Genomic DNA, 17,110 nt, shown 5'->3' with positions numbered 1-17,110 from the left:
TGCAGCAGTACACTCGTACTGGGGAATTTCTACCATGTGGATCTTCCAACTCTGTCTTGCTGGGTTCAACAATTTTCGTTGTGGCGATGTCTCACACATCGGGAAGATTCTACCATGTGGATTCTTCAGTCCAGCAAGTTCTTCATGGGTGACTGAGCCAGTTTTGTCCAGTATTGTGTATTTGAATTTGTAATGTAAATAATTTTTAGTTGTCTTATTTGTTGTTCATATTTGCAATAATGTTGTAAGATAAAGAACTCTTGAACTATGCATATGCTGGAATGTTATTAGATAAAGACATTTGAAATACCATACTTTGTTTTGTATTAGAAATAGACTACCAGCATATGAAGTGTGATAAAAATATCTTGGAGAGTTTCTTTTAAACTGAGCTTTGAACTGAGCTAAACGCAAAGTGCGACGGAAGGACAGATGGAAGGATGGAAGGACGGAGATGACAAACACTATATGCCCCGGCCATATTCATGGCGTGTCATAAAAAAATACCAGAAAAAAAATATTCCACCCTTCTAGTAGAGGGTGAATTTTTTTTCCCCACTATTTTTTAACAATAAAAACTTCAGACTCCTGTGGTGCTACATGGGAAATGTACAATATCACGATGTAACTACAACAGTCTCTAATTTCTGTGTTTGGTAAATTATTTGCTGTGGTTCACTTGTCTACTATGTTTGTATAAATCCTTCACAAGACCCAGTACTGACCTCCACAACCCTATTTCTGTGGACGGTGATGAGTGTGGACTGAGGAGAAATGGCCGCTGATTCTGTCAATCCCAGACTCTCCTTTTCCAGCCGTACTCTATGTCTGAAGGCCTTCACTCTCTACAAGTAATCAGAAATGGGTTAAGCTTTCAAAATTTCTCAAAAAATTAAAGATGGTGCTCAGCTAATTTAAAACATACTCTGGGAAATACCGTTCTTTGTAACTTTAAACATATTCATATAATAACACCAGCAAATTCTCTTATGAATCTCAATTTGAAATTAGGGCAATACAAATAGAGCATATGCCAATACATAGCAATTCATAAGGTAGCAAAATTCATCTGTTTAAATATCATCTAAAAACAAAATAAAAATGACCTGAGTAAGCAAAACTAAAGATTCATCAAGACAATTGTTGAATGTATCAAGAATTTTTAGACCTCCTCATTGCATTACCTCTGCAAATGGAATGATAAAAGGAGTTTTCTTCACCAGCACCTCCATAGCTCTGTCTCTGTCAGAATCTTTAAGGAATGCACTAGGTTTGATGTCTCTGCAACCAAATAAAAACAACATTACATATAAGAATAACTCCAGATTGCACTTTCTCCACTAATCAGACTTAGAGCACTGAAGAAAATCTAAAGAGTTTGGTAATATTGATTGAAAGGGCTAACTTTTTTTTTTCAAAAATGCTTTACTGCTACACACAACTAATTGTGCAGCAGTGAAATTTCAAATGAATAGATTTTTTGCTAAAAACTCGCATAAAGTTTGAAACAAATTAAAAAAAAACTTTCATGTCAGATTCACGTAAGTGTTTTTTTCCTGCATGAAATTCATTGGGAAAATTTTGGGTAACATTTATTTTGTGCTTTTTATTTCCTGTGAACTGACCTGTTGAGCCAATGATCCTTTTCAGCGTATGGCCGTCTACAGTCCCTCTCATACAACAGAAGCAAGAGGTTGTGCGTAGCATTATAAACGTCAGACTCTCCACTCTCTACACTCCTTAAATCTGATCAGAGTGAAACATTAACTATTATTATACTTTCATGTTAAATACTAAAATCTGATTGGTTTAGATGCAGTTAATGATCCGTAATGTTACCCTCAGCATTAGCAACAGACTTGACAATGGGTAACACAATGAAAATGTTACATGCGTGCATTTCATGCACGTACGGTTCACCGTAGAATTCTCAAAACATCTGTTGTGCATTTGAAAAAGTCAAATAAACTTGACGTCAATGAAAGCTTGCATTTGATGTAGCTAACTTGAAAACAACAAAGGACAGACGAAACATGCTTGCGAGTGCAGAATTTATGAAACTTTAGATGATAAAGGACTCTTTGAGTATCAAACAAACAATAAAGAGGTCGGTACATCTTTTTCAAATCTTTTTTTTGAGAAAAATAGAAGCGGGAAGTTCGAAAGCTTTCTAAACGTGAACATAAAGACGATCGATGAATTTTTTTTGCTGACATCCTAAGTCAATAAGACATTCAGTATAATAAAATAAATGGTGCCTGTTTAGGAGGGTAACAGTTGAAATTGCCACCCTTGGAAAACCATTGTCAACCTCCACTGACACGTTGGTTGACAATGGTTTTCTTTGGGGTGTCAATTTTAACTGTTACCTTCCAAAACAGACACCATTTATATACTGTACTCATACATTTACATCAAACAAATACAGGGTACGAAGATAGCTAATAATATTAATCAAAACCAGGATAGAATAATTTATCTACGGCTGCAAGGTTTCCTTTTGAAAATTATGATACTTATTCTATATAATATAAATAAACTTCATTGTTTTCTGTTATTAGCTTAATTAAAACAAATCTTTACCTATGAGATTGTGCCAGGTGACTCTGTACACAAATAAATTGAGAAACTTGCTCATTCTGATGTAGTCATCCAGTGTAAACATCTTCTGTTGTTCATACATCTCCATATCGTCCAGTGTTCTACATTGTTTAAGAGAGATATAGACAATTCAAAAATATATGTGATATTTTAATTTATTTTGGTTGGTAGATATTTCCTAACAGTTGAACACTTTTCAAGAATATAGATTCCAAGCATACAAAAGACAAAAATGAAAATAATGAACTCAAACACAATATATCACTTTCCTTGTAATATACTGTAAACCAACTCCTATTCCTGTGTGAGAAATATTTTTCTATTTCTCAATGCCAACCTTTATTTTAATTGTGTATATATGTAGAAAATTGTCTCAGTCACAACAATGAGTCATCAGGGATGAATTTCAGAACAACGAATCACAAATAAAAGTTTTGGCATATAAAGCTTGGTTTACAGTACATGTACAAAGCATGTAAGCATTACATGTATATGTACCTAATGAAAAATCATATTTGTAAACACCAGAAATAAAATTTACGAGTAATGATAGCACTTACATGATACAATGATAACACTAACATGATATAATGATAGCACTTACATGGTATTATGATAGCATTTACATGATATATTGATAGCATTTACATGATATAATGATAGCAGTTTTACGTGATATAATGATAGCACTTACATGATATAATGAGTAGCAGCCTCACAGAATACAGTCAACAGGCTGAACACTGGGTGTATGACACTGTTGGGGGTCTGGGTCAAAAGGTCAATAAACACCTTAAGGCCACAGTTTGGGCCAAGGTCACAGAGGAACTTCCACAAAGCTGGTAGCAGCACCTGATTATAACTTATACCTGTTGAGAATTAACCAATCATTGAACATATTTATGGGATATTGTTCAAACTAAAAAACAAGACAAAAGAACAGATATTAACTTGATTTCATTTACAATAAAATTTCTCTACAATTATTGTTATTTATACTTGTATCTCAAATCGGAGCTCATCTCTTAAAATGTTACAAAGAGAATAAATATTTTCCATTATTCTTCCTTACACCTCTTTTAGTTTGGTTAAGTTTGATTACTTATTGATAAAACTCCCAAGACAGACCTGAGAGGATGTCCATTCTAAGCTGAGTGAGTGTGTTCATCATTATCTGATACAGGGCACACGTGTAACACGTCGTCTTGGCCAGCGGACTCTCCAGCTTTATCTTGGTAGCTGTTGATTTAGAGGAGGCCTTTTCTATGGCTTTCTTTAATATGTCTGTAAAATAGTCATAAACCTATAGTATTTACTAGCATGCTTTAAAATATTCCTTTTGTTCAAATGTTTTCTTCTAAATCTTACAGTGAAAAATATTTCAAGCATTTCTCTTTGAGCGCTGTCTTGTAAATTATAAAAAACTGAATAAAAATACTACATAATGCATTCTTATGTTTCTAACTATGGCTTTGGGTAGTGCTTGAATTTATGTAACATTCAGGCATGAATCCCATATTAAGTGAAATAACCACAGTCCCTTTGCTAGACACACATGGAGCAATAATGAGACATTCAATCATTGCACTTTAAATTCAATGGGAGGATAATCAACGACTATTGATGTCTACATTGTACACATCCCACATAACAAACTAATAGCTGTCTTAAAAATTCTATTTAAGGAACTCTCAAGACTTCCATGAAAAATCCTCATGCAGTGCTGTCACTGGGTTCAAAATGATAAGAATATAGTATGAATGAAGTCCCTTACTTTTTTGATATAGAGGGTCCCTTACTTTATGAGGAAGAGGGTCCCTTACTTTATAAGGAAGATGGTCCCTTTTTTGATGATGGGTTCCTTACTTTATGAGGGAGCGGGTCCCTTACTTTATAAGGGAGATGGTCCCTTTTTTGATGGAGAGAGTTCCTTACTTTATGAGGGAGAGGGTCCCTTAGTTTATAAGGGAGAGAGTCCCTTTTTTGATGGAGAGGGTTCCTTACTTTTTGATGGAGAGGGTTCCTTACTTTATGAGGGAGAGGGTTCCTTACTTTTTGATGGAGAGAGTTCCTTACTTTATAAGGGAGATGGTCCCTTTTTTGATGGAGAGGGTCCCTTACTTTATGAGGGAGAGGGTCTCTTAGTTTATAAGGGAGAGAGTCCCTTTTTTGATGGAGAGGATTCCTTACTTTTTGATGGAGAGGGTTCCTTACTTTATAAGGGAGATGGTCCCTTACTTTATGAGGGAGAGGGTTCCTTACTTTTTGATGGAGAGAGTTCCTTACTTTATAAGGGAGAGGGTTCCTTACTTTTTGATGGAGAGGGTTCCTTACTTTTTGATGGAGAGGGTCCCTTACTTTTGAGGGAGAGGGTCCCTTACTTTATAGGGGAGATGGTCCCTTACTTTATGAGGGAGAGGGTTCCTTACTTTTTGATGGAGAGGGTTCCTTACTTTTTGATGGAGAGGGTCCCTTACGTTTTGATGGAGAGGGTTCCTTACTTTTTGATGAAGAGGGTTCCTTAGTTTATAAGGGAGAGGGTCCCTTTTTTATAAGGGAGGAGGGTTCCTTACTTTTTGATGGAGAGGGTTCCTTACTTTTTGATGGAGAGGGCTCCTTACTTTTTGAGTAAGAGGGTCCCTTACTTTATGAGGGAGAGGGCCCCTTACTTTATGAGGGAGAGGGTTCCTTACTTTTTGATGGAGATGGTTCCTTACTTTATAAGGGAGAGGGTTCCTTTCTTTTTGATGGAAAAGGTTCCTTACTTTATAAGGGAGAGGGTCCCTTACTCTATGAGGGAGAGGGTTCCTTACTTTTTGATGGAGAGGGTTCCTTACTTTATGATGGAAAGAGTCCCTTACTTTTTGATGGAGAGGGTCCCTTACTTTATAAGGGAGGGGGTTCCTTACTTTTTGATGGAGAGGTTCCTTATTTTATAAGGGAGAGGGTTCATTACTTTTGATGGAGAGGGTTCCTTACTTTTTGAGGGAGAGGGTCCTTTACTTTATAAGGGAGATGGTCCCTTACTTTATGAGGGAGAGGGTTTCTTACCTTTTGATGGAGAGGGTCCCTTACTTTTTGATAGAGAGGGTCCCTAACTTTATAATTGAGAATATCCCTTACTTTATGATGGAGAGGGCCCCTTACTTTATGAGGGAGAGGGTCCCTTACTTTTTAAGGGAGAGGGTCCCTTACTTTTTCAGGGAGAGGGTTCCTTACTTTATAAGGGAAAGGGTCCCTTACTTTTTGAGGGAGAGGGTTCTTTACATTATATGGGAGAGGGTCCCTTACTTTATGAAGGAGAGGGTTCCCAACTTTTTGATGGAAAGGGTCCCTTAGTTTATATGGGAGAGGGTTCCTTACCTTTTGATGGAGAGGGTTCCTTACCTTTATATGGAGAGGGTCCCTTACTTTTTGAGGGAGAGGGTCCCTTACTTTATAAGGGTGAGGGTCCCTTACTTTTTGAGATAGAGGGTCCCTTACTTTTTGAGGGAGAGGGTCCCTTTCTTTATGAGTGAGAGGGTCCCTTACTTTTTGATGGAGAGGGTCCCATACTTTATGAGGGATAGGGTTCCTTACTTTTTGATGGAGAGGGTCCCTTATTTTTTGAGGAGTGGGTCCCTTACTTTTTAAGTAAGAGAGTCCTTTTCTTTTTGAGAAAGAGGGTTCCTTACTTTTTGAGGGAGAGGGTTCCTTCTTTGCTACAGCCTGTTCTTTCTCTGCCTCTACATATGCCAGAAGGTCAGAAAACAGAATTCTTATCATTTTCTCTGACCACAGCAATTTGATCTGCTCCTTTACATGTGGCATTGCTGCATTCAAGCTGTAAAGTTATTTAATGGTACAGATACAAGCATTTTCAGTAGACACACAAATTAATCAAAACAATGTTTCATCAATTGTCTTAAAAACTATACAAGGGTAAGATCTGCTGTACATTTTTTTGTGAAATTTGCTATTCAATCAAAATCACAGTAAATAATTCATGTACTAAAATATTTGAGGGGAATTCCAAAAATTTTAAAAATACAAATATTTATATGAACATTAATAAAATAAAATGACCAAATCTCAAAAAATTAAACAGCACAATTTGCTTAAATTCATTAAGGTACCTTTCATCAGATTTCTGTGAGAACCAGCCAAGGATAAGATGCCAACTGGTCAGATTGGATTTCTTGTTGAGGACATACTTCTTGCAGCTGTCCAGTAGCCGAATGACCACTGACTAAGAGTAGAAAAAAATATCTTAGAATACAATATCTGTATGCAGAGTTCACATTTATCAATTCACATAGAATTATTGGCAAAACTCACCATAAAATTCTGAGTATTTTCAACCAGTCCCTGAAAAAAAAAATCAAATGCTATGGTGAGTTTGTTCAAGAAATTTAAATCAGAATATGAAGACAATAGTGTCAAGTGCATAAAATATACATGTACAATGAATGCTAAAAGTTCTAACATACCTCTAATTCAGCCATTCCTAAACCAACCAAGTTTGCTAAAAGTTAAAACAAAAGTATTTATCATCAAAGCCAAGCCTTCAGCAAAAAATGTTTTTTTATTGCTATCATGACTTTTCCAGTATTTATGGTAAACTAGTAAGATGAAAGGAAAAATTGTATGCCTAATGGCCATTTACAGTCAGACCTGCCTTAGTAACCCCCTGTATAAAATGTCTGTCAAGTGACACTTAAAATCTTAACAATAATTTTCCTTTTTCTAATCTGCTCCTTCCATTCATATCTTATGATTACCCTGGAGCATGGTTATACATACCTGTCTAAGTGATCGCTTGTCATACTTGTCTATAAACTATATAAAATTTCCCCTCAATATCTTACCTATCACAGGTTTGACTGTATCTATCAAATTCATTTACATGTATAATAACCATCAAAATTAATAACTTTCCTATTTTATCATAAGACAAGGAAATTTCATTTAACTATACTGAAACGCAAAAGAAATGCAACATCCTATTTTCGGGGGAAATATTACATATAGGATATAATTTTGTATCTAAAAAGTAAGGACATCTTCAGCATTGTAAATATCAGTAATTTAACGGCTGAATGATTTTCATACCATTACCGGAAGTTAAGTTTGAGTGCACTTAATAGAAATCAAAAATTGCATGTTTAATAAAACATTTGGCAATAATATGGGGTTTTAAGGATTTGTATCTGTTCATCATAAGTAATGCAGCAATGTTCCGAGAAATAAATTCTCCTTTCTTTTCCGTAAGCGATGCCAAGACTTCCTGAAAATGACTTATGTACGCATTTCCATTGCTCTAGCTGGAAAATCTCAAAATAAAGGTGATGGCGAGTTGTAGATGCAAATATGCACCACATCACTCCTCAACAGGCTCTTATGTATCATTAGCATGAATGATAGTCCTTGGACCAGAAGTCCAAGGGTTACTACACTGTGCTTGGCTAGAGAAAATTCGACCTCATCATCTGAAAAACAGACATTTAAAAATGGCAAAGAATATTTCTTTCGCTCAGATCTCGAGATTGATAAACCTATTGTTTCAATCAAGCTGCAACTGTTGTGCATGGCAGTCTTGCACGCTGTAATTGAATGGCCGGGGTGGGGGGTGTTTTAACAGTCATGTGTTACTTTCTAAAGTTAAAAGATAACCATTCAAAATTTTTATCAAATCTCTGATGTTTTTAAATCGAGTTTTACCTTACTGTACTCATTTTCGAAAATCATTAGATAAAAAATTCAAATATTTGTAGATTACTGCTTGTTGTGTTTCTTTTGCGTTTCAGTATATTTTTTTTAATATGACAACAATACCTAGTAGACACAATGCATAGCTTCCTTCCAATGAATTAAAGATTATCCTCGTGCTCTGTTCATTGGTCAGCAAATCCAGGGCTCGTTTGAAGATACGGTGAGTAATGAGAACATTTAGGCACTGAAAAGTAGAATTCAAAATTTACAATTCTTACACATTGCCTACCATTGTAAGTTTCCGTGGTTTCAGAAGTGGTCATGATCCTGTAGAATATTTTGTGACATATATGAGTTTCTTGTCATAATCATGTTTATGTATGTTAATATTCCTCTACAACTGACTGTCACTAATTTTTAATCACTTTAAACCTCCTACAGGAACTAGAAGTATTTTTTCTACAGCATACATGTACTACATGTAAATATGTTAAATAAACCTGAATGTAATATAGGTGACTTAGTGTTGAGACATCTTTTTTTCCCTTCTTTCCACATGAAAGGAATACATGTAAGAACAAATATTCAAGTCCAACAATATTCAAACCCTGAATATGTGGAGTATTACCGAACGATGTAAATATATCTCTGTTTATAACAAAAGTTACCTACTAATGCAAAAGACTAAAAATTCCTAACCATTAAATGCACAAATCTAAGCATTGTTTTATTACAGGTTATAGAACTTTAAGATTATTTTTCTTCAATTATAAAAATAGTCAAAATGTCCATAAAAAAAACATAAGGAACCAAGGGAAATAACTAAGTATAAGAACAGATATTATATGAATTACCTCCCCTGAGCTGACAGCCACATGATGAAGAAGAGCTGGTACTGACATGATGTGAAGGACAAATACAGTCATCAGATTCTCTGAGAAGTTCGAGGCAATCAGAGGCCTGAAAGTGTTAAAAGTTATATATATCAACACACTCATGATTCATGAAAAATTATGTACTTTTGGCTTCTTTAATTGAGATTTCAATAGAAAATTTCCATGAATTCTGGAAAAAACTTTGTTTCAGTAAACATACCTTACCCTCTCCATTATCTCTAATACTTATCTTATTAAGTCTTCACATTTTGGAAAGAAGTCATCAATTTTTCAGTAAAATGTTTTCTTCATTGTTAATCTGCACTTCTAAAGCCACCACTATTAAAAAAAAGTAACAGATTTTTTGTTTCTGACTTACCTCAGAGACAGGTTGACAATAGCAGAAAGAGTAGAAGAATTAAACAAAATCTTGGTCCTTGATAATCCTTGTGCTAAAAGTCCCTAAAAATAGAGAACAAAAATAGTCACATTAATATTTACATGTAATTAAAATGTGAATCCACACACTGAAGTCTACAGCAAACAAATGTTTGAATTTATTCCAATCTAGGCTACATATATGTAGTTACAGTGGCTTCCATTTTATCGGATAGCGGTTTAATGAATAATTCGGCTATTTCAATATAATATCAGAGCACAAAACCATTTCTTATATATTTATTAATAATTTCACCTGATATTCTGATGAGAAAATATTGGATTTTCGTTTTATCCGATACAAAAATTTGGACTATCATAGTGTTTATTGATAATCAGCACCTTGTTCACACCTCCAACTTCGTATGTGAAGCCTTTGTTTACACGGTTTTACACCAATTACCTTGACTGGCTTGAGTACGACAATGAGGGGATTAGTTACGCCTGGACGCACACAGGCACCTTACCTGTGTCAATAGTGAGCATAGTAAATAGATATGTTTTGATTACAGTTGTGTGATCGGCTTGGGTTCAATGATGCACTTGTTAATTATGACAATTATTTGCAATTTTTTCGGCGTGAAATTTTAATCATTGAACTGATTAGCTTGTGTATGACAATTTGCTTGGATAATGAAATAAGCCTATTCAATCGTTTAACTTGGTCAATTGGCTTAATATTTATTCACTTTTCAGTGCAAAATTTATGGTAAAAATCACAAATGGTCCGTTCTATAAATATACGTCTCAAAATTCATACCATCTTTCTCCACATGGCTCTCAAAATCTCTCTTCAGCAGACAGGTACGAGACTGGTAAACTTACATACAGTATAAAATACGTAACCGTATTAAAGAAACAAATCAAAACGAAACAATTACATATATTTAATATTTTTATTTTTAATTTACAATCTATCCAGGGAAAAATAGTTTACGGTTATTAGTCAAGCATTTAGTCTACTTCCGTTTCCAAGATGGCGACCATCGAAGAAGGAATGTAAACATGTGCTGAAGAACGATGGCAATAACTATCAAAGAATATATTCTATGCGTCAATTTATTTGAAAAAAATTTTCATATTAAATTCATAAGTAAGTGAAATAAATTATTCTTAGTAAAGTCTTTAAGTAAACATGTCAAAAGAAAACGAAAGTGCAAGTTTGAAATTTGCTACGATGTATTATCAATACATGTAGCTCTATACATCTGTCTTTGGACTCGGTATGGAGCAATCGGCTATTCTAATATTCGGCTATTCGGATAAAACTAGGCTGACAACTTGACTATTCGATAAAACGGGAACCACTGTATTACTAGGAAAGATTGTGATCTGTAAAACCTTCAAACAGATGTATTGAAAAACAAGGGTTAGCTTAAAGCCTAAACAAATTTTAATCCTTGTGCTGGGAAAAACAGTATGTTAAGTAAAAATTAAATCTGCATCAGCTAAAAATAATTAATAGGCTGATTCACTAAATTCTTCCATTCTATAAACTTAAGGTACCTTTAACACTGGATACAATCCCTTTGTATTAAGATGGCCCATTATATTGTTACATAGCTGATTCATGCCTGGTGTTAGTGTCTCTCCTGAGAATAAAAGATGGAAAATCAGGAGATGGTGCACATTACAAAGGTCAATGAAGTTAAAATCTACTTTAAAACTACCATGTGTTCATTGAAATTTGAGGATGTAGTTTCCACCAATTTAAATGTTTCCTTGCAATAAATAAATCATTTGCCAAAACAAATTTTTCAACAAGGCTAAAGAAATTTTTAAATGCAACAAAGAATTTTTTGGTAAAATTATAAATCTACCATTCAGTTAAATTTAGACCTCATTCACTTTACAACCAATTCATTTCTATATATATGAGTCACTATTTGTTTTATCATTACCCAGTTTTCCCTTGAGAATCTTCCACCCTCCTGCACTCGTGAATGTAATCAGTACAGTCAGATACAGATTGACTCTATTCATATCAGAATGATTCTCAGGCTACAAATAAACAGTATAGTCAAATACAAATTGACTTCATATCAGAATGATTCTCAGCCTACAAATTACCAGTATAGTCAGATACAGATTGACTTCATATCAAAGTGATTCTCGGCCTTCTAATAAACACAGCACAGTCAGATACAGATTGACTTCATATCAGAGTGATTCTCAGCCTACAAATGAACACAGTATAGTCAAATACAGATTGACTTCATATCAGAATGATTCTCAGCCTACAAATAAACACAGTATAGTCATATACAGACTGACTTCATATCAGAATGATTCTCAGCCTACAAATAAACACAGTATAGTCAAATACAGATTGACTTCATATCAGAATGATTCTCAGCCTACAAATAAACAGTATAGTCAGATACAGATTGACTTCATATCAGAGTGATTCTCAGCCTACAAATAAACACAGCACAGTCAGATACAGATTGACTTCATATCAGAGTGATTCTCAGCCTACATATAAACACAGCACAGTCAGATACAGATTGACTTCATATCAGAATGATTCTCAGCCTACAAATAAACAGTATAGTCAGATACAGATTGACTTCATTTCAGAGTGATTCTCAGCCTACAAATAAACACAGCACAGTCAAATACAGACTGACTTCATATCAGAGTGATTCTCAGCCTGCAAATAAACACAGCACAGTCAGATACAGATTGACTTCATATCAGAGTGATACTCGGCCTACAAATGAACACAGCACAGTCAGATACAGATTGACTTCATATCAGAGTGATACTCGGCCTACAAATGAACACAGCACAGTCAGATACAGATTGACTTCATATCAGAGTGATACTCGGCCTACAAATGAACACAGCATAGTCAGATACAGACTGACTTCATATCAGAGTGATTCTCAGCCTACAAATAAACACAGCACAGTCAGATACAGATTGACTTCATATCAGAGTGATTCTCAGCCTACAAATAAACACAGTATAGTCATATACAGACTGACTTCATATTAGAATGATTATCAGCCTACAAATAAACAGTATAGTCAGATACAGATTGACTTCATATCAGAGTGATTCTCAGCCTACAAATAAACACAGCACAGTCAGATACAGATTGACTTCATATCAGAGTGATTCTCAGTCTACAAATAAACACAGCACATTCAGATACAGATTGACTTCATATCAGAATGATTCTCAGCCTACAAATAAACAGTATAGTCAGATACAGATTGACTTCATATCAGAATGATTCTCAGCCTACAAATAAACAGTATAGTCAGATACAGATTGACTTCATATCAGAGTGATTCTCAGCCTACAAATAAACACAGCACAGTCAAATACAGACTGACTTCATATCAGAGTGATTCTCAGCCTACAAATAAACACATCACAGTCAGATACAGATTGACTTCATATCAGAGTGATTCTCAGCCTACAAATGAACACAGTATAGTCCAATACAGATTGACTTCACATCAGAGTGATTCTCAGCCTACAAATAAACACAGTATAGTCATATACAGATTGACTTCATATCAGAATGATTCTCAGCCTACAAATAAACGCAGCACAGTCAGAGACAGATTGACTTCATATCAGAGTGATTCTCAGCCTACAAATAAACACAGTACAGCCAGATACAGACTGACTTCATACCAGAGTGATTCTCAGCCTACAAATGAACACAGCACGGTCAGATACAACTTGACTTCATATCAGAGTGATTTTCAGCCTACAAATGAACACAGTATAGTCCAATACATATTGACTTCATATCAGAATGATTCTCAGCCTACAAATGAACACAGTATAGTCCAATACATATTGACTTCATATCAGAATGATTCTCAGCCTTCAAATGAACACAGCACAGTCAGATACAGATTGACTTCATATCAGAGTGATTCTCAGCCTACAAATAAACGCAGCACAGTCAGAGACAGATTGACTTCATATCAGAATGATTCTCAGCCTTCAAATAAACACAGTATAGTCATATACAGATTGACTTCATATCAGAGTGATTCTCAGCCTACAAATAAACACAGTATAGTCCAATACATATTGACTTCATATCAGAGTGATTCTCAGCCTACAAATAAACACAGTATAGTCAGATACAGATTGACTTCATATCAGAGTGATTCTCAGCCTACAAATAAACACAGTATAGTCCAATACATAATTGACTTCATATCAGAATGATTCTCAGCCTACAAATAAACACAGTATAGTCCAATACATATTGACTTCATATCAGAGTGATTCTCAGCCCACAAATAAGAATTCTGCTAGTAATGCATTAGCAATACCGGTCCCCTACTGGTAAGTGTAATCTGCTTCCTATTAAGAATTGAAAATGCTGTAATTCGATCAAAAAATCACTGAAGCGGTGCAAAATGCATCTGTAACTTATCAAGCTCAAAAATCAGCTCAATATCTGCAAGCATTTAGAAAAAAAAGTGAGGAAAAACCAAGTGGGACAGACTGACAAACAAACTAACAGCTAGACAAATGGACAAACTGACGAAGTCCCCTCTGGTTTCACCGGTAGGGGATTAATAAACAAGTGTCAGTATCTCATTTCTGTGTGAAGAAATACCTATTAGGGTACAGCAGTATTTGTTGAATATAATTTCATTCTATGACTATAACCTAAATTATGACTGCTTAGTTTACCCTCAAACTATAAAAGTCACTTATTTCAGCTACAACCTCTAAAAACTAAATTCACTTTGATATGTACATAAGAGTGACTACATTACATGTTGGTACTAAGTAACATACCTTTAAAGACTTGAGAAAAGAGCAGCACTTCCACAAAACTTCTTTGATCTGTGCTATCCAGGGTAACACAACATCTTTGTTCAATACTAAATAAACATAGCACATCTGTGAATAAAGAAATTTGATGATTACAAAGTGTATTTTGTTAATTTCTTGGTCACAACTGTATATAAAAGTTGGACTTAATATTCTTAACAAGTGTTTCATGAGTATGATTTGTTAAACTAAACAACAAGCTACAAGGGTATGACTTCTTATAAAGGAGTACATCTTGCTAAAGTAAAAAGATGACTTGTTATAATTAACACTGTTACAGGAGTATGACTACAGGGGTAGGAATTGTTATACAATACAATTGACTGCAGGAGTAGGACTTGTTATACTATTCACCTGACCACAGGAGTAGGACTTGTTATACTATACAAATGGCCATAGGAGTAGGACTTGTAATACTATACAACTGACTACAGGAGTAAGATTTGTTATACTATAAAATTGACTAAAGGAATAGGACTTGTTATACCAAATGACTGTTACAGGAGTAGGACTTGTACTATACAACTGACAACAGGAGTAGGACTTGTTACACTATATGACTGTTACAGGAGTAGACTCATTATAAATTTAAGGGAAAAAATCATCTTAATAGATTGCAGAAGGTGTGCACAGCCCATGGCAAAAAATGTTATCAACTTTGTAATTAAGGATGTCCACTTGAAATTATGATTTATTTGAATAAAGCTTGAAAATGAAATCTTTTTGTGCAATAATTTTCATGATCCAAGGAAGTTTTAAGACTCTGAAATGATCTTGTAAATAGTTGTTATATTGCTCTCTATACAAGGACAAAGATTTAAATATTGACTTTTTAAGAGAAATCAAATTTTCTTTAAACTTAGTCTTATATACAAGCACTCATTAGCATGAATCTAAATAACAATAATAAAACTCTTGCATAGTCTCATAGTGACCAATATTGACATCTTTATTTGATTATTTTATGAGTAAAAGTAGCATATTTTAATGGAATCTTTCAAAATTGGCTTTACCTTCATATTGTCTGCACTTGTATCCATTGATGACAGTAGGTATCTGCAGAGGTAATCAAATTGCTGTAATAAAGAAAATTACAATTATATATTATTACATGTACATCTACAAATACAAATGTACAAAATGGCCCCTTTAACCATCATATAGAAATACATTTGTATAGTTCTACATGATGATTAAAAGTCATTTTTACAGTAGTATAGTACTCTACACATATTGCAATAGCACCCTCTGTGTTTGTATTGTCATTATGTAATCGACATAATTTTTGCTTTATAATATGCAGACTTTATTACCCCAGCATCTCTGTCTTTGTCAAAAACAAAGAAAAACTTTTGTATTGTCCTGTATACTTCAAGTGCTGTAAAGAGAATAAAAACCATATCACTTGTTCATCATTAAAAATCTAAACATTTAAAGTCATATTGTTTTGATGTAAGGACTACATATATTGTCACAAATTAACAAAATTTTCTTATATTCATAGCTAGTTTTGGTAAAACATATCTGAATATATAAATGGAAGGGTCTTCTGTTCATGTGCTTAAGTTTACTTACTCTTCATTTTGAAGCCAATCATGTAGGTTTTTCACATTATTTTTAATTTATCATACTCAGTCATTACTACAGTGTTTCAATAAAATCAATCTGGCCAGACATGTACCACTTTATTTCATGTGCCCTTTACCATACCCTCTCTTTCCATATAGAATTCATGTAATGTTTTACCCCATCCTCTCATCAATATGTCACACTTCTTGTCATCACACAACCTACATTTTTATTTATTCAGATCACCTAAACTTGCATATGATTGTTCATGTCTTGTAGATGTGAAATAAGACTTTTTTTAAAAGTTTGGTTTTGACCCCAAGGTTCCCATGAACTAAAATGCTGTGATTTACAAATTAATATCATTAAAACTGGTATTCCTACATCTAAGCAATAGTAAAAAATAAAAATGTGCAATATCATGTAGATGTGCAACATGGTTTTGACATTTTATCTCTTTTAAAGAACCTGGTTTGAGCTTTGGCTTATAAACTGCTCCTGGATCTGGTGGAATTTCTAGCACATCTTCTAGCTCTTTGCTGCAGAAGGTTAAAAAAAAAGAGAAATTCAAACTGCTTAATGCCTTTAACAGACTAAAATAATTTCAGTTTAAAACTGCTGCATTCAATAACTTGGAAAACATTTTACCATATTTCTCTGTGTAATTTGCACCTCGTAACAAATCCTCGGACAGTAGCCTACAAATATCAAACATTCAATTATAATACCTACATATTTATCTACATGATCTCAATTCTATTTCATCAAAGTTTGATAAATAATAAATATTATGGTAAATTTGCTCCATAGTTTTCAACACTTAAATGTCAAAAGAAAAAATTAACTCAATTCAGAAAATAAACTTAATCTACACCGGTCACTCATCCACAATAGAAAAAAGATGTTTAAACATACTTGAATGACAATGGCTGCATCATTCTTTAGTTTGTCATTAGCTCTTTCTTCTCGTAATGCTTTAGTCTGTTCCAAAAACTGGTTCTTTTTGGTTATATCTACTTTACTGAACATGTTAACGTCTACAAAACATTTCATGCAGCTGCTGAGAATGATACAAAATGTTGCCTACAGATTAAATATGACATTAATTTGCAATTCTC

General features: G+C 34.2%; 1 protein-coding gene across 1 annotated transcript in view; it reads right to left on the bottom strand.

The window, feature by feature from the left end:
* Positions 1-17,110, bottom strand: part of LOC133188331 (ubiquitin-protein ligase E3B-like) — a 35,487-nt gene that overhangs the window by 18,301 nt on the left and 76 nt on the right. The window contains exons 2-22 of the mRNA XM_061323708.1: positions 16,908-17,029; positions 16,641-16,690; positions 16,461-16,531; positions 15,737-15,801; positions 15,437-15,499; positions 14,388-14,492; positions 11,507-11,606; positions 11,112-11,197; positions 9,547-9,629; positions 9,147-9,252; positions 8,416-8,536; positions 7,071-7,105; positions 6,919-6,948; positions 6,717-6,829; positions 6,276-6,424; positions 3,730-3,885; positions 3,296-3,470; positions 2,584-2,702; positions 1,626-1,746; positions 1,185-1,281; positions 726-845 (exon numbers count right to left, since the gene is read on the bottom strand). Of these exons, the coding sequence (XP_061179692.1) occupies positions 726-845; positions 1,185-1,281; positions 1,626-1,746; positions 2,584-2,702; positions 3,296-3,470; positions 3,730-3,885; positions 6,276-6,424; positions 6,717-6,829; positions 6,919-6,948; positions 7,071-7,105; positions 8,416-8,536; positions 9,147-9,252; positions 9,547-9,629; positions 11,112-11,197; positions 11,507-11,606; positions 14,388-14,492; positions 15,437-15,499; positions 15,737-15,801; positions 16,461-16,531; positions 16,641-16,690; positions 16,908-17,021 (2,079 nt within the window). The 5' untranslated portion in view covers positions 17,022-17,029. The remainder of the gene's footprint in view (positions 1-725; positions 846-1,184; positions 1,282-1,625; positions 1,747-2,583; positions 2,703-3,295; positions 3,471-3,729; positions 3,886-6,275; positions 6,425-6,716; positions 6,830-6,918; positions 6,949-7,070; positions 7,106-8,415; positions 8,537-9,146; positions 9,253-9,546; positions 9,630-11,111; positions 11,198-11,506; positions 11,607-14,387; positions 14,493-15,436; positions 15,500-15,736; positions 15,802-16,460; positions 16,532-16,640; positions 16,691-16,907; positions 17,030-17,110) is intronic.

This window comes from Saccostrea echinata, unplaced genomic scaffold (genome assembly GCF_033153115.1).
Source record: "Saccostrea echinata isolate AGI-Se365-2 ecotype Australia unplaced genomic scaffold, CSIRO_AGI_Sech_v1 ptg000016l, whole genome shotgun sequence".
Classification (NCBI taxonomy): Eukaryota; Metazoa; Mollusca; class Bivalvia; order Ostreida; family Ostreidae; genus Saccostrea; species Saccostrea echinata.
This window is presented reverse-complemented; position numbering and strand designations above follow the sequence as displayed.